We start from the raw sequence: 19,860 nt of genomic DNA, 5'->3' as shown, positions 1-19,860 counted from the left end.
TCTGCCCTGGAGGAAAATTCCTTCCCGACCCCAAATATGGTGATCAGTTAAACCCTGAGCATGTGGGCAAGACTCACCAGCCAGCGCCCAGTGTCTGATAATGTTCAATGAAAAGCTCAGAACTTCACTTTATATAAGAACCACACAATAAACTGTCATATAAAATACAAATGTAGTGGTTATTCTCTGCTTGGGAGTGTGTTAAATCTAAACTAAATACTTTTGCCAATATAGCAATATCAGTAAGAGGGGAGTTTAAAGGGGTTGTGTGTCTTTTGTTTTTTGTTTTGGTTTTTATGTTTCTGATTCAGAAATATATCAGCAAAAGTCAAGAATAGATTCAATTATTATACTGGCATAAAAATTCTTTTGGTAGTATAGTTTATTTCACTCTGCCGATTGGTGTAAGCTATACCAGCAAAAGCAGTTTTGGTCCATATAGCTATATGCTAAATCTATTCTAGTGTAGACCTGGCATGAGCCTAACTATTTACGACTCTCTTAATCTGTTGACAATGCTTGATTAACAAAAAGAATTGTTTCAGTACATTTATACACTGCAGAGTAGATCTTCTCTAATCCCCCCTAATTACTGAGACTCACTGAAAGTAACTGAATTTTGTGAATTATTGTGATACATTATTCTTGCTGTTATCATGTATCATAAGATATGCTTAAGTAATTTCTTTGTTTTAGACAGATGTGTTGTATTTTGTGAAAGTAATGTACTCTTAGTAACATCAGTGTTTGCTACAACATAATAAAGATCTATGAAGTAAGGCGCTACTGTGAATTAGAGTGATGGATAATAACATGCAAACTGAAATTTTGCTCTATTTAATTTGTTTATTTCCTTGCAGTTGGTGCATTGTTCTTGGCAGCTGTTTGTTGGCTGCAAGCTTAGCTATTGCTTTTTACTGCATAATATATCTAGAGTGGTACTGTGGAATTGAGGATTATGATGCCCAGTATCCAGTACTGATACCTGTCACAACTGCCACTTTTATTGCAGCAGCAGTTTGGTAAGTTAAAGTGCTTCAGAAATACATAAAACTTTTACAAAACCTGAAGAGGGATTACCAGTGATAATGCCAACAGCCTCTCGAATTTAGAAGCACTAGTGGAGACTGATAGAATGGTCACTTCTGTAGATTTTGGTCAAGTCCAGTAATGTTGCTCACATCCTGAATTAGTTCTATTTAGCATAAAGTTCTTATTTTCGTTAATATTCTTGGAGGTCATGGATCAGATTCTGCCACCCTTCTTCCGGTTTACTAGTACCTTGTTTCATGACTAGTCTCCTGTAAATCAAATGGCCTTTATATATGGTAATTGTTTGTTTGTTTGTTTTTTTAATGTAAAGGTGGTAGACCTGGCCTTGTCTCTAAAAACCTTGAAACAAAATCTTATATAAAAAATGCAACAGAATACATTGTTGAGAAAGTAAAAAATGCCAGATCAAGGTGGTAAACCTATGATAAGAATAAACTACTACTGAAACAAAAATTTTAGACATCATACTTCCATCATTTTTGGGTTACATTTTCCTTTTTATTGAAAAAGTAAATTCCTAATTGTTGGAAAGCTGTGATTGCAGACTGGAACTGAGGCCTGTAATGGTCGAAGTTGTATATTTAGTCCACTTCTGAGTGTACTGGGTCTTCTGTTTTTTCCAAGTGTTACAAAGATAGAAAAGTCCTTCGCTGGTTTTGTTAAATTAAAGATGATTGTTAAAAATAAAGCTTAGAATATAGTGTATAACTGACAAGTTAGGACAAAACTAAATACTCTCTATGTACAACTGTTTTTCAAGGTTGAAACTACTTCAAATTGCTTTATAGCCAAACCGGTGGTCAGTACAGATAGCTTTTATCAAACTTGCCAAACACTACTTTAAATAATAAAATTTCAATATATACTCTGAACTCTGGCTTTTTTAGACAGCTTATAAATGCTTGAAAAATAACTTGGCTTTTACTGAAGTGCTACAGCCTGACACCTTGCTTTATATAATGCTGAACTCTTATTCACAATCTATAACAATTGTGCATGGATGCAGAAAAAGAAATCTCCAAAACAACTAGTTTGTGTATTCCTTGCTTTTCCAATTCAATTTAAAAAAGATGGAGCCAATTTTGAAAGTTTCACTATTGCATGAGTTTTCAGACAGTGCCAGTAGGTGACCTTATGACACACACTTTGCAAAACTTGAAAACAAAAGGGAGGTGAAAGAAGAAAAATGATCACACTTGGCTTAAAATTTCTGTTTTTGTTGCTTAAGTCAAATTTTATTCTCAGGTTGTACAAGGATATCTTGGAGTTCTCTTGTCAGTTAATTCATGATCAAGGCTGCTTAGATGGATGATCTAAAAGCTTTTCATAACTGCCAGCCCTGAACACTATCTGAAAATCAAATTGCTCATCTTATTTCCTACATAAACACAGACAATTAAAAGTTCCTTATACTGATGTGCTCTCTTCCATGGCTGTAATATTTGTTGTATAGGACAATAATTAATAGCTGTTTTGTTGGGAGGGTTTCTGTAAACCAAGGAATTGTGGCACAGGTGTATAATAGCATGGTGCCACTTCTATAGAGTTGTCTTTCACACCATAACAAAATTGATTGTGTAGAAGGAGGAGCCTTTTTTTTACAATACTGTTTTTCAAATTTTATCTTTCAAGATTGGGGTGTAGAGTCCTTAATCTTACTTCTGGTACAATATGCCAAATATGTACAGGATATAGTACATGACATTAAAACTACTAAAAAAAAAAAATTAAAGTTCTTGTTTTTTATTTCCAGTTTCAACATTGCCTTATGGCCTGTATGGTCATTTCTCACCCCTCTGTTGCTATTCACTCAGTTTATGGGTGTTGTGATGCTTGTGTCACTGCTGGGATGAGTCACCTAAGGTAACACTTTTTTAAATATCTTTGTACATCCACAAACTTGTCTTTTGAATTTATACTAACTTTCATTTGATAAACCAATTGCACTCTAACACGAATGCAAGAAACAGAACTCTAACAAGTTTAGTCAATATATCTTGTCTGTATGCAAAATATCCAGTTTTAACATGCTGTAAACTAATCCCTTCTCCCCCTTCATTCCTGAATTGTTTTTCAACTTTCAGGAATGAGCCAGGGTTGGAATTTGTCACAGCTGTGTGGGTGCTAGTGGGGTAGAGATATTGAGTAGGTGGTATATCAGTGCGTGTCCTGTGCTTTGACCATAGCTAGGAAAGAAATGGACTGTGGAATAGGATTAAGTGGCTCGTCAGGGAGATGGATCGCTGATTGACTGAGAGTGAGTGAACACTGCTGGCATTTTAGCTGGCTGAAAGGAGGAGTGGCAGCTACAGGTAGAGATGGGGACTAAAAGCAGGGATTGCAAAGCATGCTCTCTATAAGCATTGGGGTGAGGTGGGACTATTGCTAACCTCTGAAGAACTAAGTTCCCAGTGTGCCATTAACATAGCCTTAAAATCAATACGTATATTGGCAAATGTGCAAAAAAACAAAGTCCCTAACTAAAACATTTCCTCAAGGGAAAAACTTGGCCCAAAGTCTATTAAAATTCCCAGTGATCCCTGTAAATGCAGTATTAGAGCACTAGTGATTTGAGAAGAACATTGCAGTATTTTTTCTTTTCCCTCAAGCAACATAAACTCTTCACTTAAACCTTTTCCCATCCTGAGCACGTCATGTTCAAGGACACGGGACACTTTTTTTTAGGTTTCCTCCTTCATTTCTCCCACATACTTGTGTATCTTATTTCCCATATTCCACATGCTCTGGTAACTGAGGGGAGTTTTTTCACCCTTACCTAAAACATTATCAGTCTGGATTGTAAGCAGTAGAGACCAATGAATTTAGACATCAGGAACTTTTGGCCAAGTGGCTGAAAGTTTATTAAATCAGAACAGGATTACTTTTGGGGACAATCTGTCCTAATAGCAAAGGAATATGGAGAAAACTATTGACACCCATTTGTTATCATTTCTCCCCTTTTTTGATGCTCAAATCCAGAGCATTCCATTCCTAGGTCTTATTCCCCCCACTTAAACAATAGCCTTTCTTTGTCTGCAATCCAGAATGGTTTGAGAAACCACTAAACCTCATGAGGTGGCTCATGCTTGCTGCAAGTGAGCCACCTTTTCTAAGGGAAAAGAATTTCCCCTTGCAGATTTGAGACAACCACCCCAGTAACTACCCTCCTGAAAAGGGGATCTCACAGGCTGTACAACCCAAAATTGCGATACTCTGAAAGTAAAGCAAACAAACAAAAAATCCAAGCTGCACAACACAAACCACATATATCCATGTCAGTTCAGCAAACAGTTTATACCAGCTGGTGGAGCCAAGAAAGAGGCCCTCTTCTGTTTAGCCTGGCTCTTTATTAACCGCCCTGTACAACAGACATTTGGATTATCCAATGATAGCTCCCCTCCTACAGAAGCTGGTTCGCTGGCTGGCTGACTGTTGTTACAGGGCAGCCTAGTTTGTTAGCCTGTCCTCTGCCCCCTCTTCCCTGTAAACCCACTCTAAGAAGGCCAGCATGCCTTTATATGAACACAACCATGAAGAATGTAATGTACTCTTTCAGTCTCGGTCTCTAACTCTAAAGCTACCACATCTAAGATAACTAATAGTTCTGACAATATGTAATGCTGGTTTGCTTTTGTTTGCACAAAAGAACTAAAATAGTATAACTAATCCTTACTTTTCTTTGAGTTTCTAGGTATCAAGAAATCTGCCTTTGCAAGGAAGTAACTAACTTGGTTCGCTACACTGTGTGCGAAGTTTAAATACCATAGGTTCCTTGTGAACCTCCACTAAAAAACATGGCAATATTGTATTTCAGAACTTTAATATCACATGATTTGCTTTTGTAAATGTGAATCAGACTCTTCAATTCAACATTCATGCCAGTTCCATCTGTCACTAGTCATGTTATTGTTGGAATTTGTAGGGGGAAAGGGGGTGCATGTGCAGACTGAGTTAAAGAACGGATCGAATTAAGATGTCACTAGTCACAGAAGGGTCTGTTAGTAGCGGATGTCTGGAATGGGAAGTTAGTTGGATAACACATCTCTTCTGAATAGTTGACATTGACAAGAACTTTCAACTTGAACAGCAGAAGTGAATTCAGAACACAACCTCTGAATTGTGTACTGAATTTAACAATGCAGACTCATCAAATCATGGTGCACTATAAGTGTGTGCAGAGTCTAATTTGAAATTGACTGGAAACTGATGCCCCTCCAATATTTTTATAAGTTTTGTTTCCATAAGCTTTGTATGTAAAGAGCTCGCTGTTTCAAATTATAAGGCAACAATTTCCTTTTAAACTAAATTTCAGTGCTCTGTCATACCTTTTAAAAATAATTCTGTGAATCTCTGCTTAAACGCAAAAGTTGTGTAATATCTCAGACACTAGCTTGTCAGTCAGTTGTTTGACTTTTATCAAAAAAAGTATAAATGCAGTAATGTAGAACCTATTTCAGTGACCCAAAACCTATGACCCTGCTATTTCTTGACAAAGTTTATGTACAGTATTACAAAGATAGGTAACAAGTGAGGGATGTATTCTTAAATGCATTTTGTTTAAAAATAATAATCAGTTGATTTGGAACTACTTAAGATTTTGATTTAAATGTTGTGCCACTTAACACGATTAAACCTTATTAATTACATTTGAATTCTGAAACTAATCCTACAATAGATGGCAATTCTAACCCATTCTTAAACCCAAAGAGATGAGCTTCTGGCTGTCTCAGTTCAATTTTTGTTTGTGTATCTTCTGCTAAGTTATTGGTATTTGGAACCTGTGAATCAGGCTCAGTCTAGATTGACAATGTTTATAAACTTCTGTTATGCCATATTTGATCTTTAAAGAAATATTCTGTTCTATTGCCTGTTACTGTACCTCCGTTAAAATTTTGGGGCCAGATCATCTGCAATAGCAAAGAAGCCACATGCAGGTATGGGAAGAGGCCTTCAAAGGTGGTGTAAACCTCACCTTTGCACACCCTTGATCCTGGTACCATTGTTAGCCACTTTAGTATCCCTGGCATAAATTAGAGCATCTCAAATGAATGGGTGTTATTAGAGGTCCCCCCTTTGCTGGTGTGTCCCTCCCGTGGCTCTATGGCCAGATTCTGCCAGCAGTGTGCAGCCATACTGCAACAGAAAATATGCCCTATGTCCAGACAAATTATTGATCCCTAAAGTATTAGTACATATTTGTGAATCGGCAAAGAAACAGACATGTACATTTAAGATCTGTCCTAGAGAAAATATGTTACGAAAAGTACAAGTGCAACTTATTTTCTTGATGTTTGTTTGCTTCTCTGATACAAGATTTGGGAAACTAAATTGCTCTGTATTCACCATTCCTCCTTGCTATCTACTGTTAAATTATTTTTGTGTATTACATGGAAGAGTACCTATTAACCAGATTTCCCTTTCCTTTCTCAGTGAGAAAGGAATCTATTGTAAATATAAAGGCAACTAGTCATGCAACAGTGGAAATGTAAACTGTTCGTACAGTTTATAATGCTAAATTTACTAGTTTTCGGAGGGTGTCAACTGAGGCTAACTATTTTTGTTGAGTTGTTTCAGATCTAAGACTCTGGCAATAGCTGCTGCATCATTTCGCTAATACTTTGTGTCAATTGTGTGTGTATGTTAAGTATTTGAGTGTACATCTCTACCTCTATATGATGCGACCTGATATAACATGAATTCGGATATAACGCGGTAAAGCAGCACTCTGGGTGGGGGGGGCCCTGCACACTGGTGGAGCAAAGAAAGTTTGATATAACACGGTTTCACCTATAACAAGGTAAATTTTTTTGGCTCTCGAGGACAGTGTTGTATTGGGGTAGAGGTGTATGTTTATCATGAGCGAATATGTGTGCGTAGGTTGTTGAAATTTTGTCATATTGATATTGTCAGTTGTGTGACGGAGTATCTGCCATTCTAATTTTATAAATTTTATTAATAACAATTGAATATTCTAAAGGTAGAATAAAATGTAGTAGATTCTCTTATATGAAAGAAGGAAGTATACGTGACTAAAAAGGGTGTATTTCTGATTACAATCAACATTGCTTGATTTTAAGGAAAAGTCATCTTGATCTCTTAATCAATGTTTGTCAAACAGTTGATGAAATTCAAATAATGACTCATAGTTAGTAAGTGACTATTCTCTATCCTTTACTTTTAATAATGAACAAGAAAAAGAAGTAATAGGAATTAAAATTTTGTTTTTCTTCGTTTTCAGTTGATGCAGCCTCATGGCAGATATTTATGTAGACTAAATAATGAAATTAATAAATTTTCAAGCCAAAAGTGTATTATTCTAATGAACAATGCCATATTATGCAGAATTCATTTTTGAACGTTTATAATTGATGCTCTGAGGTGGGGAGGGGCAGGAGGCACAAGGTGGAAGTTTTGCCTAGAGTGCCAAATATCCTTGCACCGGCCCTGACTCAAGGCATGCAGCATAAGTCACCCATCAAATTAAAATTATACTTGTATTATTTGAACTAGCTGGAAGAATAAGTTGATTGCTTGAGTAAGTCTCTTTTAATTTTAATCTTTCAGATCTAATGAGAGCAAGAAATATTCTCAAATAATAAAGGGAGACTTTCCATAGGCTCAGGATTTTCAACTTTTCTTGTTTTAAAAAATTCCTACAGTTTCTGCATGGGTATATATGTAAATCTGAGATGTATTTTATTAATCATGATGCCTCAAATATATTATTGCTCAGGGATAGTAGTTCTGTCATTTTATACATCAAGCACATAAATTGGTTGCTTTCAATTGTATGTTTGCATTATTAAAACACTATGCAGCACACTTAATTTTACAAAGCTGTTCTGACTGGAAGCTTTTAATAAAAAGTTTATATACAGATGAGTGATTCATTTTCAATACCTAATTGCTTAAACAATCTGATTACTGTGTTCTCCAACACCATTAACATGTCGATTTGTGAAGCAGGTGTGTTGTAATAATTGGGCCCTATGAATTTACCCTAATTATGAGCTCAACTGTAAAATAAGTGAAAGTTCATAAAGTGTTATAATAACCTATAACAAATGTTGGGAAAGCAGATGAAATTAGTCCAAACAAAGAGGCCTACTGATATAACTCAAGGACTGTGTTAAGATCATACCCGACAAACAAGTGTGGGCTCAGAAATCAATGGACTGAAATTGGTGTGTTCAAAATTAGGCCTAGCTGGTTAATATTTCACGCATCACTGCCTTTTGAGGGCCTCAAAAAGCAACTTCGAGGGAAATGCTGGCAGCTGACTGAAAAACAAGAGAAGAGGAAGGAGTGAGCTTTCCCCATCATTGCTGCCGCTACCACCATTTCCTGGGACACCAGATCTTTATCCTAATCCAGAGAGAGATGTTCTGACCAGCCTGGCCAGAGAGAGGGACACAAGACATCTCCACACCTACCCGCTCCAGCTAAATCCTACCACCACTTGGGGAGGAGGGGTGATGGCTGTCTCTCATATATGCATGCACGCATTGCTTTATTTCTTCTCTTTTGTACCCTCTCCTCTTTTGTCTAAAAGATCTGTCTTAGCTGGTCAAGGCTGCATATTTTGCATCACTGCTGTAAGTCTGTGACCAGAAAGGCAGCATCTAGATGGCCTACTGCTGGTATAAGTTTGCCAGGTCTCAAAGTGGCTAATGAGACCCTGTTTTGTGCCTGCATTTTTCCAGCAGTGAGGCTGCACGTGAAAGTCAGAGACCGAACCTACATTTTCTGTCTTTGCTCATTCCCCTCTATTCCCATGTGAGTGTGTCTTGTTTTTGTCTTTTGGGAAACAGGATTGGAGTTTAGCAGCACTAGTAGCTCCAGCCTATCTCAACTAACCTCTTTTCCCCAAAAAGGACAGTTATGTCCATCTGTAATACCAGGAGGGAGACTGTCAAAAACCGGAGGTGAGAGGGATCTTTCTAAAAGCTCTCTCCTGCTAAATGGAAGTGGGGAGGTTGTTAAAATGAACCCCTTATTAATACTCTACATTTTAAATGCTTTGACTATCTTCGCTGTACTTTCATTAAAGGGTAATAGATTTTTAATAGTGCCATGGTTCTAAGCAGGCTAAGGGATACCAAACCCTGAATCTTGTTTAGTGTTGGACAGTTTCAGGGTTAAGCTAATACATTTAACTCTTTGGGCCCATATAGTCCTAAATTAATATAATGGGCTTATAACTTTTGAATACTGCACTTAGACTTAGTAGTAGAGCACTCCAAGCCATCTCTGATGGCAGAAGACAGCAAATGTGCTGATCCACTGTTTTTGGAAATGACCCAAACTTGACTGGAGTTAAATTTTATGAAGTGTTCACTAACCAGCAGCCTCCCGGGCTGGACTGTCAAAACGGAAATTATACCTCAAGTTTGAGGCACTCCCTCTATGACTGTTTTACACCCAAATCATGAGGAGTAGGTTACAACAAGGCATATGCTCGACTGTCTCCTTGAACTGGGTCTGGAATGCTAAATGGTTAGAATACCTGATTTACCAAAACTTGATCACTAGCTGATGTTGACAGACACTGAGCTATTATAAATACTCTGTATAATCACTTGGGACAAATTCATTGAGGCCAGGGTCTTGCCCAACTGCAAAAGCGCTCTTCTGCACATGGACATGTAGAAGCCTATGAAATACTTGTCCTAGCTGCTCACCCATCTTGCATTTGGTTAGAGGTTTTGATAAGTACTGGTACTCTGCACGTCACAGTGATAGGAAATATTAAGTCACTGGCTGTGAATGTCTTATTAAATTTTGGACTGTCAATAAACATTTTAGAAGCTAAATTCTGCCACTAGCACTGCCAGCAGGCATGGGTTTTTTCAGATCCACAGCTGTGTAAATGTTAGACTTTGACAAGCTAATAGATTCCAAGGCCAGAAGGGAATCCAGTCTGACATGTATAATACAGGCCATAGAACTTCCTGAAGACAATTCCTTTAAAGTATATCTTTTTTTAAAAAAAATCAAGATCAGATTTTTAGTTGCCAGTGATGGAGAATCCACTGTGGTCTTTAGTAAACTGTTCCAATAGTTAAAGCTCATTGTGCCTTATTTCCAGTCTGAATTTGTCTTCAACTTCCAGCCATTGGATCTTGTACCTTTTGGCTGCTATATTAGAGCAAATATTCCAATATTTGTTCCCCCTGTAGGTACTTATAGACTGTTTGAATCACCCCTTAATCTTCTGTTTCTTAAGTTAAATAGACTGAGCTTCCTGAGTTTCACTATAAGGTATATTTTCTAATCCTTCAGTCTGTCTGCTGGTTCTCAGAATTTATCACCATTCTTGAATTGTGGAATGTACTCAATTTTGAGTTGTGAAGAGTGCTATACCCACAAAGCATTTGTAGTGTAGACAAACCCCTGACTCTAAAATAGACAACAGCTGGACGGAGTCAGTTGGTATAACATCAAAGGGGGTGGAGAAAAAGTTGGTGTTTTCTGCCGAACATGCAGGGTGTATTTATTAAATATTTAAATAAATTTTTCTTAATAATTTTGAAGCTGAAATTGACAACCTGTGATGAGGCCTGCATTTACTATAATCTATTAAAATTATTTTAGCAATAACTTCATCAGTAAGTCCTCAAATTTTAATGAGTTAAAGCAGAGGTTCTTAAACTGGGGGGTCAGGACCCCTCAGAGGATTGTGAGGTCATTACATGAGGGGTCACGAACTGTCAACCTCCACCCCAAACTCCACTTGCCTCCAGCATTTATAATGGTGTTAGATATATTAAAAAGTGTGTTTAATTTATTAGGGGGGTCACACTCAGAGTCTAGCAATGTGAAAGGGGTCGCCGGTAAAAAAAAGTTTGAGACCCACTGAGAAACAATCAGGGCTAAAACGTCAACTTTTGATGTCAACACAAGCTTTATAAAGGTCACAATGTAATTATTACAATTAAGTAGATATGTTTTCATCCTTTACAATGGAGGGAATGCTAGTATTTACATTTATATTTTTCTCAAGTATTTTCAGTTTCTGCTGTACAGAAAAGCTTTTGTCTTACTTAATTTGGTTTCAGTTGAGCTGGTAGGGGCAGAGGGTATTTTCTTCATTTAGACTAGTTAATTCAAACTGAAAATCAATCGGGAGGTGAAGAAGCAGGTGTCATAAACAGATAGCTAAGGGTTAATGTTTCTTTTACCTGTAAAGGATTAACAAAGGGAACCAAACACCTGACCAGAGGACCAATCAGAAAACCGGATTTTTCAAAGTCAGGGAGGAAAGTTTTGGACTCTGGGTCTTTTTGTTTGTCTCTCAGCTATGAGAAGCTTCTTTCTATCATCTTATCTTCTGTTTCCAACCTTGTAAGTACAGGTAGAAAAACAATATAGGCTTTTATGTTGTTTGGGTGTATTTACATGTGTGTAAATTGTGGAATGTTTCAAAATTGGATATCTTTTTGAATCAGACATGTTATTCTATTTTTCTAATAAGCAATAGCCTGGTATTTGTCATCTTGATGGCAGAGTTTAAATGTTCTTATGTCTTTTTCTTTTTTTTATATATAAAGTTTTCTTTTGTAAGACTTAATTGAGTTTTTCTCTCTGGGTAGGTTAAAGGAACAAGGGAGGGGAATTTCTTTGTGTTAGATCTATGGAGGGTAAGCTGTGCAGCCCAGGGAGTTGGTGGGAGGGGAAGAGATAGGATCCCTCTCTGTTTCCTGTATTTGGGTGTGTCTCTTGTGGAATAATAGGAGACATGCTTCTTGTAATTGTGATGTAAAGAAGATTGCTCAATACTCTCAGGTTAGCCAGAGAGGAAAAATTGGGTGGGAGAGGGAGGGAGGAAGGGAATTGGTTTATTTCCCTTTGTTGGAGACTCAAAGCATCTGAAGTCTTGGGGGTTCCCAGGGAATGGTTTTGGGGGCCAAAGTGTACCAGGCACTGATTCCTGGTGGTGGCAGTGAGATAAAGATCCAAGCTGGTAATTAAGCTTGGAGGTTCATGCTAAGTCCCAGATTTTGGACGCTAATGGTGCCAGATTTTGGAAAAGAGAGCTTATGAATGAGTGGCTGCGGTGGGAGAGTAAGATCCAGAAGCCAGTAGGAATATTATTTTTCTTTTTTCCGCTAGGGTTTTTAGGCAAGAGAGAAAGGGTTGGTTTTAAAAGCAAGCCAGAGAGAAATTTTTTTTTTTCTGTTCTGCTCAGCTTGGCTTGCATTTTAAGCAAGGAGCTATTCAGGGGTGACATTAAGGGTCTACTTGTTAAGCAGTAATAATTCCAATTGAGAGTCAAGTATCCACAGCAAACACACAGGTAAATAAAACTGGTTTGGACATTGTTAATTTGCATGTCAAAACAGTAGCCAGAAGAAGAAAAGGACATGGTTGCTAAGGACAACTGTTGCGCAGGAGACAACAAGAGAGCCAGCAGTCAGACAAATACCCACCAGAGGGCACCCCAACACAAGAAACAGGAAACCATGAGTTTCCAAGGATGCCTGAAAAAGGAAGCGAGCACTGCAACAAGCGCATAGACAATGATGACATAAGGAGAGGGATGAACTATTAAAGGCCGAACAGAGAAGCCCATGAGGCAGCCCATAAAAGAGAACAGAAGCCAAAATGCATGCTCACCAAAGAAAACTAGAAGAAGAAGAGGCAGCCTAACCGACAAGAATGGAAAAACAACAAAGAGAAAGTGAAGGAAGGGACAAAATAAGAAAGCATGAACTGGGGAGTGAATAACGCTGGCTAGGCCAAAATGCCTCCAGCCAATCCTAACCCTATCGCCAATACTTCTTCCAAGCACAAGAAATTTTCCCAACTACAAGGCAGGGGATAACACTGAGACGGCTTCTTAGAAAATTTTGAAGAGCCCTGCATTTGGGTCAAGCATCTCTCTGAAGACCAGTACATGGTAGAGCTGAGGTCACACCTCAGTGGACCCTTAGCAGAAGTGGCGGCTGAAATGCCAAAGGGACGCAAATGAAACGATTATAAACTGTTTCAAACCAAGGCCAGATACAGAATGGGGAATAACCCCCGGAATCATGCCGAACGGCGGTTTCAGACCAAAAGTGGAAAGCAGATGGGTCATTTCCCAAATACGCCTACTACGTTGGGAAGCATTATGACGCTGGATATCAGGAACCAAGGTTCAATCCATTGACTTGAAACTGCACCTGCCTCATGAAAATGGAGCAAGTTCTTGATGGTGTTACTGAGGACATAACACGGTACAATCCTAGATGGAAAACCCCAAAACTCAAGCGAGGCGGGGGAGATTGGAGCCAATTGGATGGAAGTGGCAGAGAAGCAACGAAAGCTACTGTAAAGGGGAAATGAAAACCCAGGGAAGGCACACCAACAATACCCTACAACCGAGGGCAACCGCCAAAACGCCCACCTCGCAAACCAAGGAAAGCCACAGACCATCCCTTCCTTCCCACCCTCACCAAGTCTCACAGTAACTCACCTGCACCCAGTGACCCGTTAGCTGGAAGAATGCTATAAGTGTAATGAACTGGGACAGATAAAAGCCAAACTGCCCAAAGAACCCACCCGGGTGCAAGTCATTACACCACATCAACACTGAGATATGCACCAAAGATCCCAGGCCCAGATACCTATCAAATTCCCCTTGAGCGAAGGGAACAATTTGGAGTGGCGGAAAGAAGGTTACCCCCGCGTGGAGAGACACGAGGGCACAGAGTGTCAGCTATCCAACAATCCTTCGTGGATTCCCAAACTGCATCAAACCCAAAGGCCAAAGTGACCAATTTACCCCTTCATGTCCACAAGCTGTGGACTTGCCTACAGCTGAACTGCCTTGTCCAAGTACAAAGGCTGGTCAGGAATGTGGACTTTTGCAGTCTATGAAAATTATTCATCCCCATGCTACTGGGGGGAAGACTTGCCAACCAGGTGAAGCGGGCCAAGAGAGTAAGAAATGGTTATACGCAGCCAACCAGGCAAGCTTCCCGACCCATTCCTGTTCCTTGACCGTCCACAGGGAACCGTCTGTGTTTACAAGAGACCACAGAAGAGGTAGTGACTCGGATCCCTCAACGGCTGAACCAGTCCACAGCAAGCTCCGTCAGGACCGGAACTGGAACAAGCAAACGCAGCACCAGCAATTGCAACGACATTATCTTCAACCTCAACGCCAGAGGGGCCACGGCGAGCCTGAACTGGAGAAAGCAACAGACAACCATACGAAGAGGCTCAGCCAGAGCCTTGAAATACCAACAGGTGCACCAGGGGAGCGTTCACCAGCAACGGAACAACCCCTGCGCTTCCAGAGGGAACAAAGCCAATCCAACAGTCTGAGGAAGAACTGGTGTCCCCAGGCCTCAAGGGAACAGTTTCCAGACTGAGCAGGAAAGCAGATGACAGCGCTTCAGAAAGCTTGGGTGGCAACACGGAGCAACGCCACCGCCTCTCAGCTCTTCTACCCAATCCCAATTTGTTTATTTGACCCAAGGACTTTTTATACAGGAAAAAATTCTTTCTGGTGGACACCAAGGAAGAATGGCAGCTGCACAAACTGGTTTTGGTGGTTCAACTAAGTACAGGGGGAAGCTCTTAAGCTTGCCCATGATCATCCAAGTGGGCTATGCTGGGGTGAACAGAACCAAAGACAGGTTGGGGAAGTCAATTCCCTGGGAGGGGATGGGCAAGAGTGTGCCCAGTATGTCCAGTTCTTGAAGGTGTGCCAAAGAGTGGGAAAGCCGCCAGATCTGGTCAAAGGAGCCCTCTCCAGCCACTCCCCATAATTGAGGTCCCATTTTCAGCGAGTAGCTGTGGATATTCTGGGTCCCTTTCCAAGAAAGACGCGCCAGGGAAAGTTCAGTACTTATGACTTTCCGTGTACTTTGCTACCTGATGGCCGGAAGCAGTAGCTCTAGGCAACAAGCAGGGCTAAAGCGGTGTGCCCAGGCCGCCTAAACAGACATTTTTGCCAGGGTAGGTTGGCCGCTGCCGATATCGCTTAACAGATTCAGGATCTAATTTTCCTGGCAGGCACCCTGAAAGATCTGTGGGAAAAAATCAATGGGTGAATCACTTGGTTGCCAACCGCATAAACCACAATCAAACAATGACCTGGTGGAAAGGTTTTAATGGAACTTTGGGGGCCATGATCCGTAAATTCGTGAATGAATACTAATGACTGGACCATAGTGTTGCAGCAAGTTGCTCTTTGCTTACAGGGCTGTACATCATCCCAGTTTAAGGGTTTCAACATTTGAAACTTGTTATATGGCCCACACGGTTAAGGGGCCGTTACAGTTGGTGAAGCAACAATGGGAGGGGTTTACACCCTCTCCAGGAACTAACATTCTGGACTTTGTAAGCAACCTACAAAACACCCTCCGACACTCTAAGTATTTTCAGTTTCTGCTGTACAGAAAAGCTTTTGTCTTACTTAATTTGGTTTCAGTTGAGCTAGTAGGGGCAGAGAGTATTTTCTTCATTTAGACTAGTTAATTCAAACTGAAAATCAATTGGGAGGTGAAGAAGCAGGAAAGCTTGTTTTCCTCTTCCAGTATATGAATAAAAACCAGCTGGGAGAAGAGGTGGTCTGCTAGTTCTGAAAATTTGAAGGACGGGGACAGATTTTCAAAGGCATTTAGGCACCTAAAGATGTAGAGAGGATCCTAATGTGACTTTCAAAAGTGCCTAAGCAGGTTAGGTGTCTGTCTCCCATTGAAATCATTGGAAATTAGGCTCTTAATTTGCTTAGGCACTGTAGCCTATGTCTTCCCAGGAACTTAAGTGCCTTCCCTCTATGATGCATGGGGCTAGATAGGTACCTGGGAACGGGATCTATAAAATCCAGCATGCTAGGTGGGGAACTGTCTAAGCCAGCCATGGGGAGATGGAGACCAGGATGTGTCCTCTGCTTTGCACCCAGGCTGGAGGTAGGCACCTCCCTCTGCTTGGGATCTACTGCTGTGAACATACTAGAACTAGATATCTAGGCTGGGGGCGGGGGTGTTTGCAAGTAGTGGGGGTCTTCCTTAACTTTTAGCCCAGTTTTAAACTCAACTGGGATGTGAAAGACTTGGGTTCAATTTCCCCCCTCTGCCTGGTCTGGAGAAAGAGATGCCTGTTCAAATCCTTACTTTTCACAAATGTGCTTGAAGGACTGGGCTAGCGGGGGTTCTGACATGGGTCTCACCTGTTGAAGCTGTTGTGTGTGTAAATAATGAACAGGTCATTGGAGTAGAGGGACTAGATCAGAGGTGGGCAAACTTTTTGGCCCGAGGGTCACATCTGAGAATAGAATTTGTATGGTGGGCCATGAATGCTCATAAAATTGGGGTTGGGATGTGGGAAGGAGGTGAGGGCTCTGGTTGGGGATGTGGGCTCTGGGATGGGTCTAGAAATGAGTTCAGGCTGTGGGAGGGGGTCTGGGGTGGGGTGCAGGCTGTGGCTGGGGGTGTGGGCTCGGGTGGTGCTGGGGATGAGAGGTTTGGGGTGCAGGAGGGTGCTCTGGGCTGGGATTGAGGAGTTTGGAGAGCAGGAGGGGGATCAGGGCTGGGGCAGGGAGTTGGAGTGTGGGGAGAGGCTCAGGGGCGCAGGTTTCCAGGGGTACTTACCTCAAGGGGCTCCTGAAAGCAGTGGCATGTCCTTTCTCCAACTCCTACGCGGAGGCATGGCCAGGTGGTTCTGCACGCTATCCTATCTGCAGGCAGCACCCCTGCAGCTCCCATTGGAGCACCGGAGGGGGCATGGGAGCATGTAGGAGCCAGAACGGGGCCATGCTGTGGCTTCTGGGAGCTGCGTGGAGTGGACCCCAACCCTTCTCCCCAGCTGGAGCACCGGAGCCAGGCCATGTCATGCTTCCGGGAGCTGCATGGTGCAGCCCCCGAGCCTGCACCCCAGTGGAGCATCGGAGGAGGGCCATGCTGCAGCTTCCAGAAGCCACATGGTGCAGCCTCCAACCCTGCTCCCCGGCTGGAGCACCAGAGTGGGGCAAGTCCCATACCCCGCTCCCCAGCAGGAGCTCGCAGGCTGGATGCGGCCCGTGGGTTGTAGTTTGCCCACCCCTGGACTAGATCATGCATGTTCCAAGTGAGTGTCATAACCAGCAGGCTTTAGGGTCAGTCACTCCCTTTTTTGGCCCAATGACTCACTAGAGTATCCAAAATGGAATGGCTTCAACAGTAGACATTGAGAGAGACTCATTTGGGAATATCCCTTAGCCCAATGATTAGGATGCTCTGAGAGGCAGGATTTGAACAGGGGTCTCCCACATCCTAACTGAGTGCTCTAACTGCTGGGCTAAATTATAAGGGAGGCACCACTACTATCTCTTTTGGATTTTGAAAGGGGCCCTGCAGGTGAGAAAAGTGTTCCCCTACCTATCTCTATCAGCTCTGGGGCTTGAGTTGGGACTTAGGCATGATCTAGGTGCCTGGATGTCTAGTGTAAGGCATTATATGTATGCCTAGAGGCAGAAACTAAGGCACCGAAGGAACTTTTACCACAAAATTTTAGGCACTGAGTGAATTTAGGAGTCTGTAGGGTTACATGGCAGCTGGGGAGGCAGTTGGATCACAGTAATGCCTAATCGTTGTGTGGATCTGGACCTGCATTTTTAGGTACATAAATATCTTTGAAAATCTAGATGATGAAACAATCCAGCAATTACTAATTACAGTAAATATTTCCATTGTTTATTAAATCAGTTTTAAGTGAGAAAATATTGATAAACTTGCTTTTTTTCCTTGTATATCTGCACATTTAAGGTACTTTTATTTACCTAAAAAAGTAATTTAAAGTGTTTATATATGTATTGAATTCTAATTTCCATCCAAAGACAGCTTGCCACAAATCCCAAGTAAAAGGTTGCCTAGTAAACAAGAAATGTCATTCACCATTTTCTGACATAATGAAAAATTGGAATAAATGTATGTTAAACTAGATAGCCTAAAATAAGCGCATATAGTGTTTCCTACTGGGTAGCTAAACTACCAAATTTGGCATAAAGTCAATATTGGATTGCAAATCAGCAGGTTTTTAATGGTTATACCATTAAATGAGAGTGAACCTTTTTTAGAAAATAACTGAAGTACAAATACAAGATTAAAACCAACTGTTTAAAATGGTGGTTTTCAATCTTTTTTCATTTGCAGATCCCTAAAAATTTTCAGATGGAGGGATGGATCCCTTTAGAAATCTTAGACATATGTAGTCTGCAGACCACAGGTTGAAAACCACTGTTCTATGGTAACAGCAATCTTTCATGGACCACTTAGACCAGTGACCCTCAACCACAGTATGCAGAAGTCTTCTGGGGGTACTCAACATTTAGATCAGTGTTTCTCAACCTGGGGGTTGTGGGATGGGTTTAGGGGCATCGCAAGTGCAAGTCTGGTGTTAGTGGTTGACAGGGAAATTGTCAGGGGTCCCATGCCACAGCGGACCCTGCAAAGCTAAGTTACATGCTTTGGCCCTGAGCTGTGGGGCTCAGTCTTCAGACATAGCTCACAAGTGAAAAACAGGCTCAAGAATCACACTGAAATGTAAGTACAATATTTATATTCCAATAGATTTATTTTATAATTATGTGGTGAAAATGAGAAAGTAAGCAATAGTATGCTGTGACCCTTTTGTATTTTTATGTCTGATTTTGTAGGCAAGTAGTTTTTAAGTGAGGCAAAACTTGGGGTACACAAGACAAATCAGGCTCATGAAAGGAATATAGTAGTCTGGAAAGGTTGAGAACCATTCCCTTAAACATAGTCTGGGGATCCCTAGGGGTCTGCAGACCACAGGTTGAAAACCACTAGTTCAGAACAAGTTTTCTGACTGCTAATTTAAATCATGATTAAAATCCCTGATTAAATGAGCAGTCTACAGTGCTAAAATAATATATAAAATATATGGAAGACTAGTGGACAGAGTCTATGGTATTTAGCAGCAGAGAATCCTGTGGCACCTTATAGACTAACAGACGTTTTGGAGCGTGAGCTTTCGTGGGTGAATACCCGTATGTCAGTGCCCTAGAAATACTTAAATGGTAGCTAAGATAAGAATATTGTAACAGGCTTGCTATTTAAGGGGAACCCCCTAATGGCCGGAGATGCCTCTTTAGTATCCACCCTGTGTGCTCTCCTCAGGGCCCTTTAGGAACTCCCTACAGTTTCTCAGGCCTACCACCAACCACCGCTTGGGGCTAGCTTAATAGCTAAACACTGCTCAAAATAGCATTCAGTGTCCCCCCAAAATAAAGTCCATCACAGCAATACAAAAGTTCATACTCATCTCTGGCTTTTCTGCTACACACACAGCTCTTATTCTCCCCACACAGAGCTACAGCTCTCATCCTTCCTAGTGGAAGCTTAGCCTACAGGATCTGGCTTGCATTTCCCTGTCAGTCACCCTCCTGTTCTTTCTAAGTGGGTAGGCAGCCTATACAGTGCTCTTCTTCAGAGAGCTTCCCACTAATTGGTTGAGGGGGAGGGGAGCCCTGCCCCCAGTCTAAGCTACAGGGTTCCTGGATCCAGGCCCTTAGGATGTTGAATTGTCAAAACCAGAACTACTAATTCTGCAGGACTTCCTCTTTTATTTCTACAAGACCATTTCTGGGGCCTTTGTTTATTCCAGCATTCCTGGAAGGGGCACTTCTGGTCCCCTCTAGTCTTAAAGGGCCAATATTCTCTGTTACAAATATATAGAAAATAACTCTTCAACCAGGTATAGTTATTTGTCTAAAGTATTTATCCTGCAGAAATGACTTGTATAAAATCGTCTCCATAGTTGTTTAAAAGTCAGTTTAAATTAAATAAAATTGGTGATGACTTAACCCTTCCTGAA

General features: G+C 41.0%; 1 protein-coding gene across 5 annotated transcripts in view; it reads left to right on the top strand.

The window, feature by feature from the left end:
- TMEM128 (transmembrane protein 128) overlaps positions 1 to 7,930 on the top strand; it is a 19,055-nt gene extending 11,125 nt beyond the window's left edge. For 4 of the 5 annotated variants that reach the window (XM_075066596.1, XM_032775773.2, XM_032775774.2 and 1 more), the window contains 3 exons: positions 861 to 1,022; positions 2,807 to 2,916; positions 4,745 to 7,930. In XM_075066596.1, the coding sequence (XP_074922697.1) occupies positions 861 to 1,022; positions 2,807 to 2,906 (262 nt within the window). In that variant the 3' untranslated portion in view covers positions 2,907 to 2,916; positions 4,745 to 7,930. The remainder of the gene's footprint in view (positions 1 to 860; positions 1,023 to 2,806; positions 2,917 to 4,744) is intronic. The other variant, XR_012655987.1, reaches the window with a different exon arrangement.
- The last annotated feature ends 11,930 nt before the right edge of the window (positions 7,931 to 19,860 follow it).

Source organism: Chelonoidis abingdonii, chromosome 5 (assembly GCF_003597395.2).
Source record: "Chelonoidis abingdonii isolate Lonesome George chromosome 5, CheloAbing_2.0, whole genome shotgun sequence".
In the NCBI taxonomy this organism is placed as follows: domain Eukaryota; kingdom Metazoa; phylum Chordata; order Testudines; family Testudinidae; genus Chelonoidis; species Chelonoidis abingdonii.
This window is presented reverse-complemented; position numbering and strand designations above follow the sequence as displayed.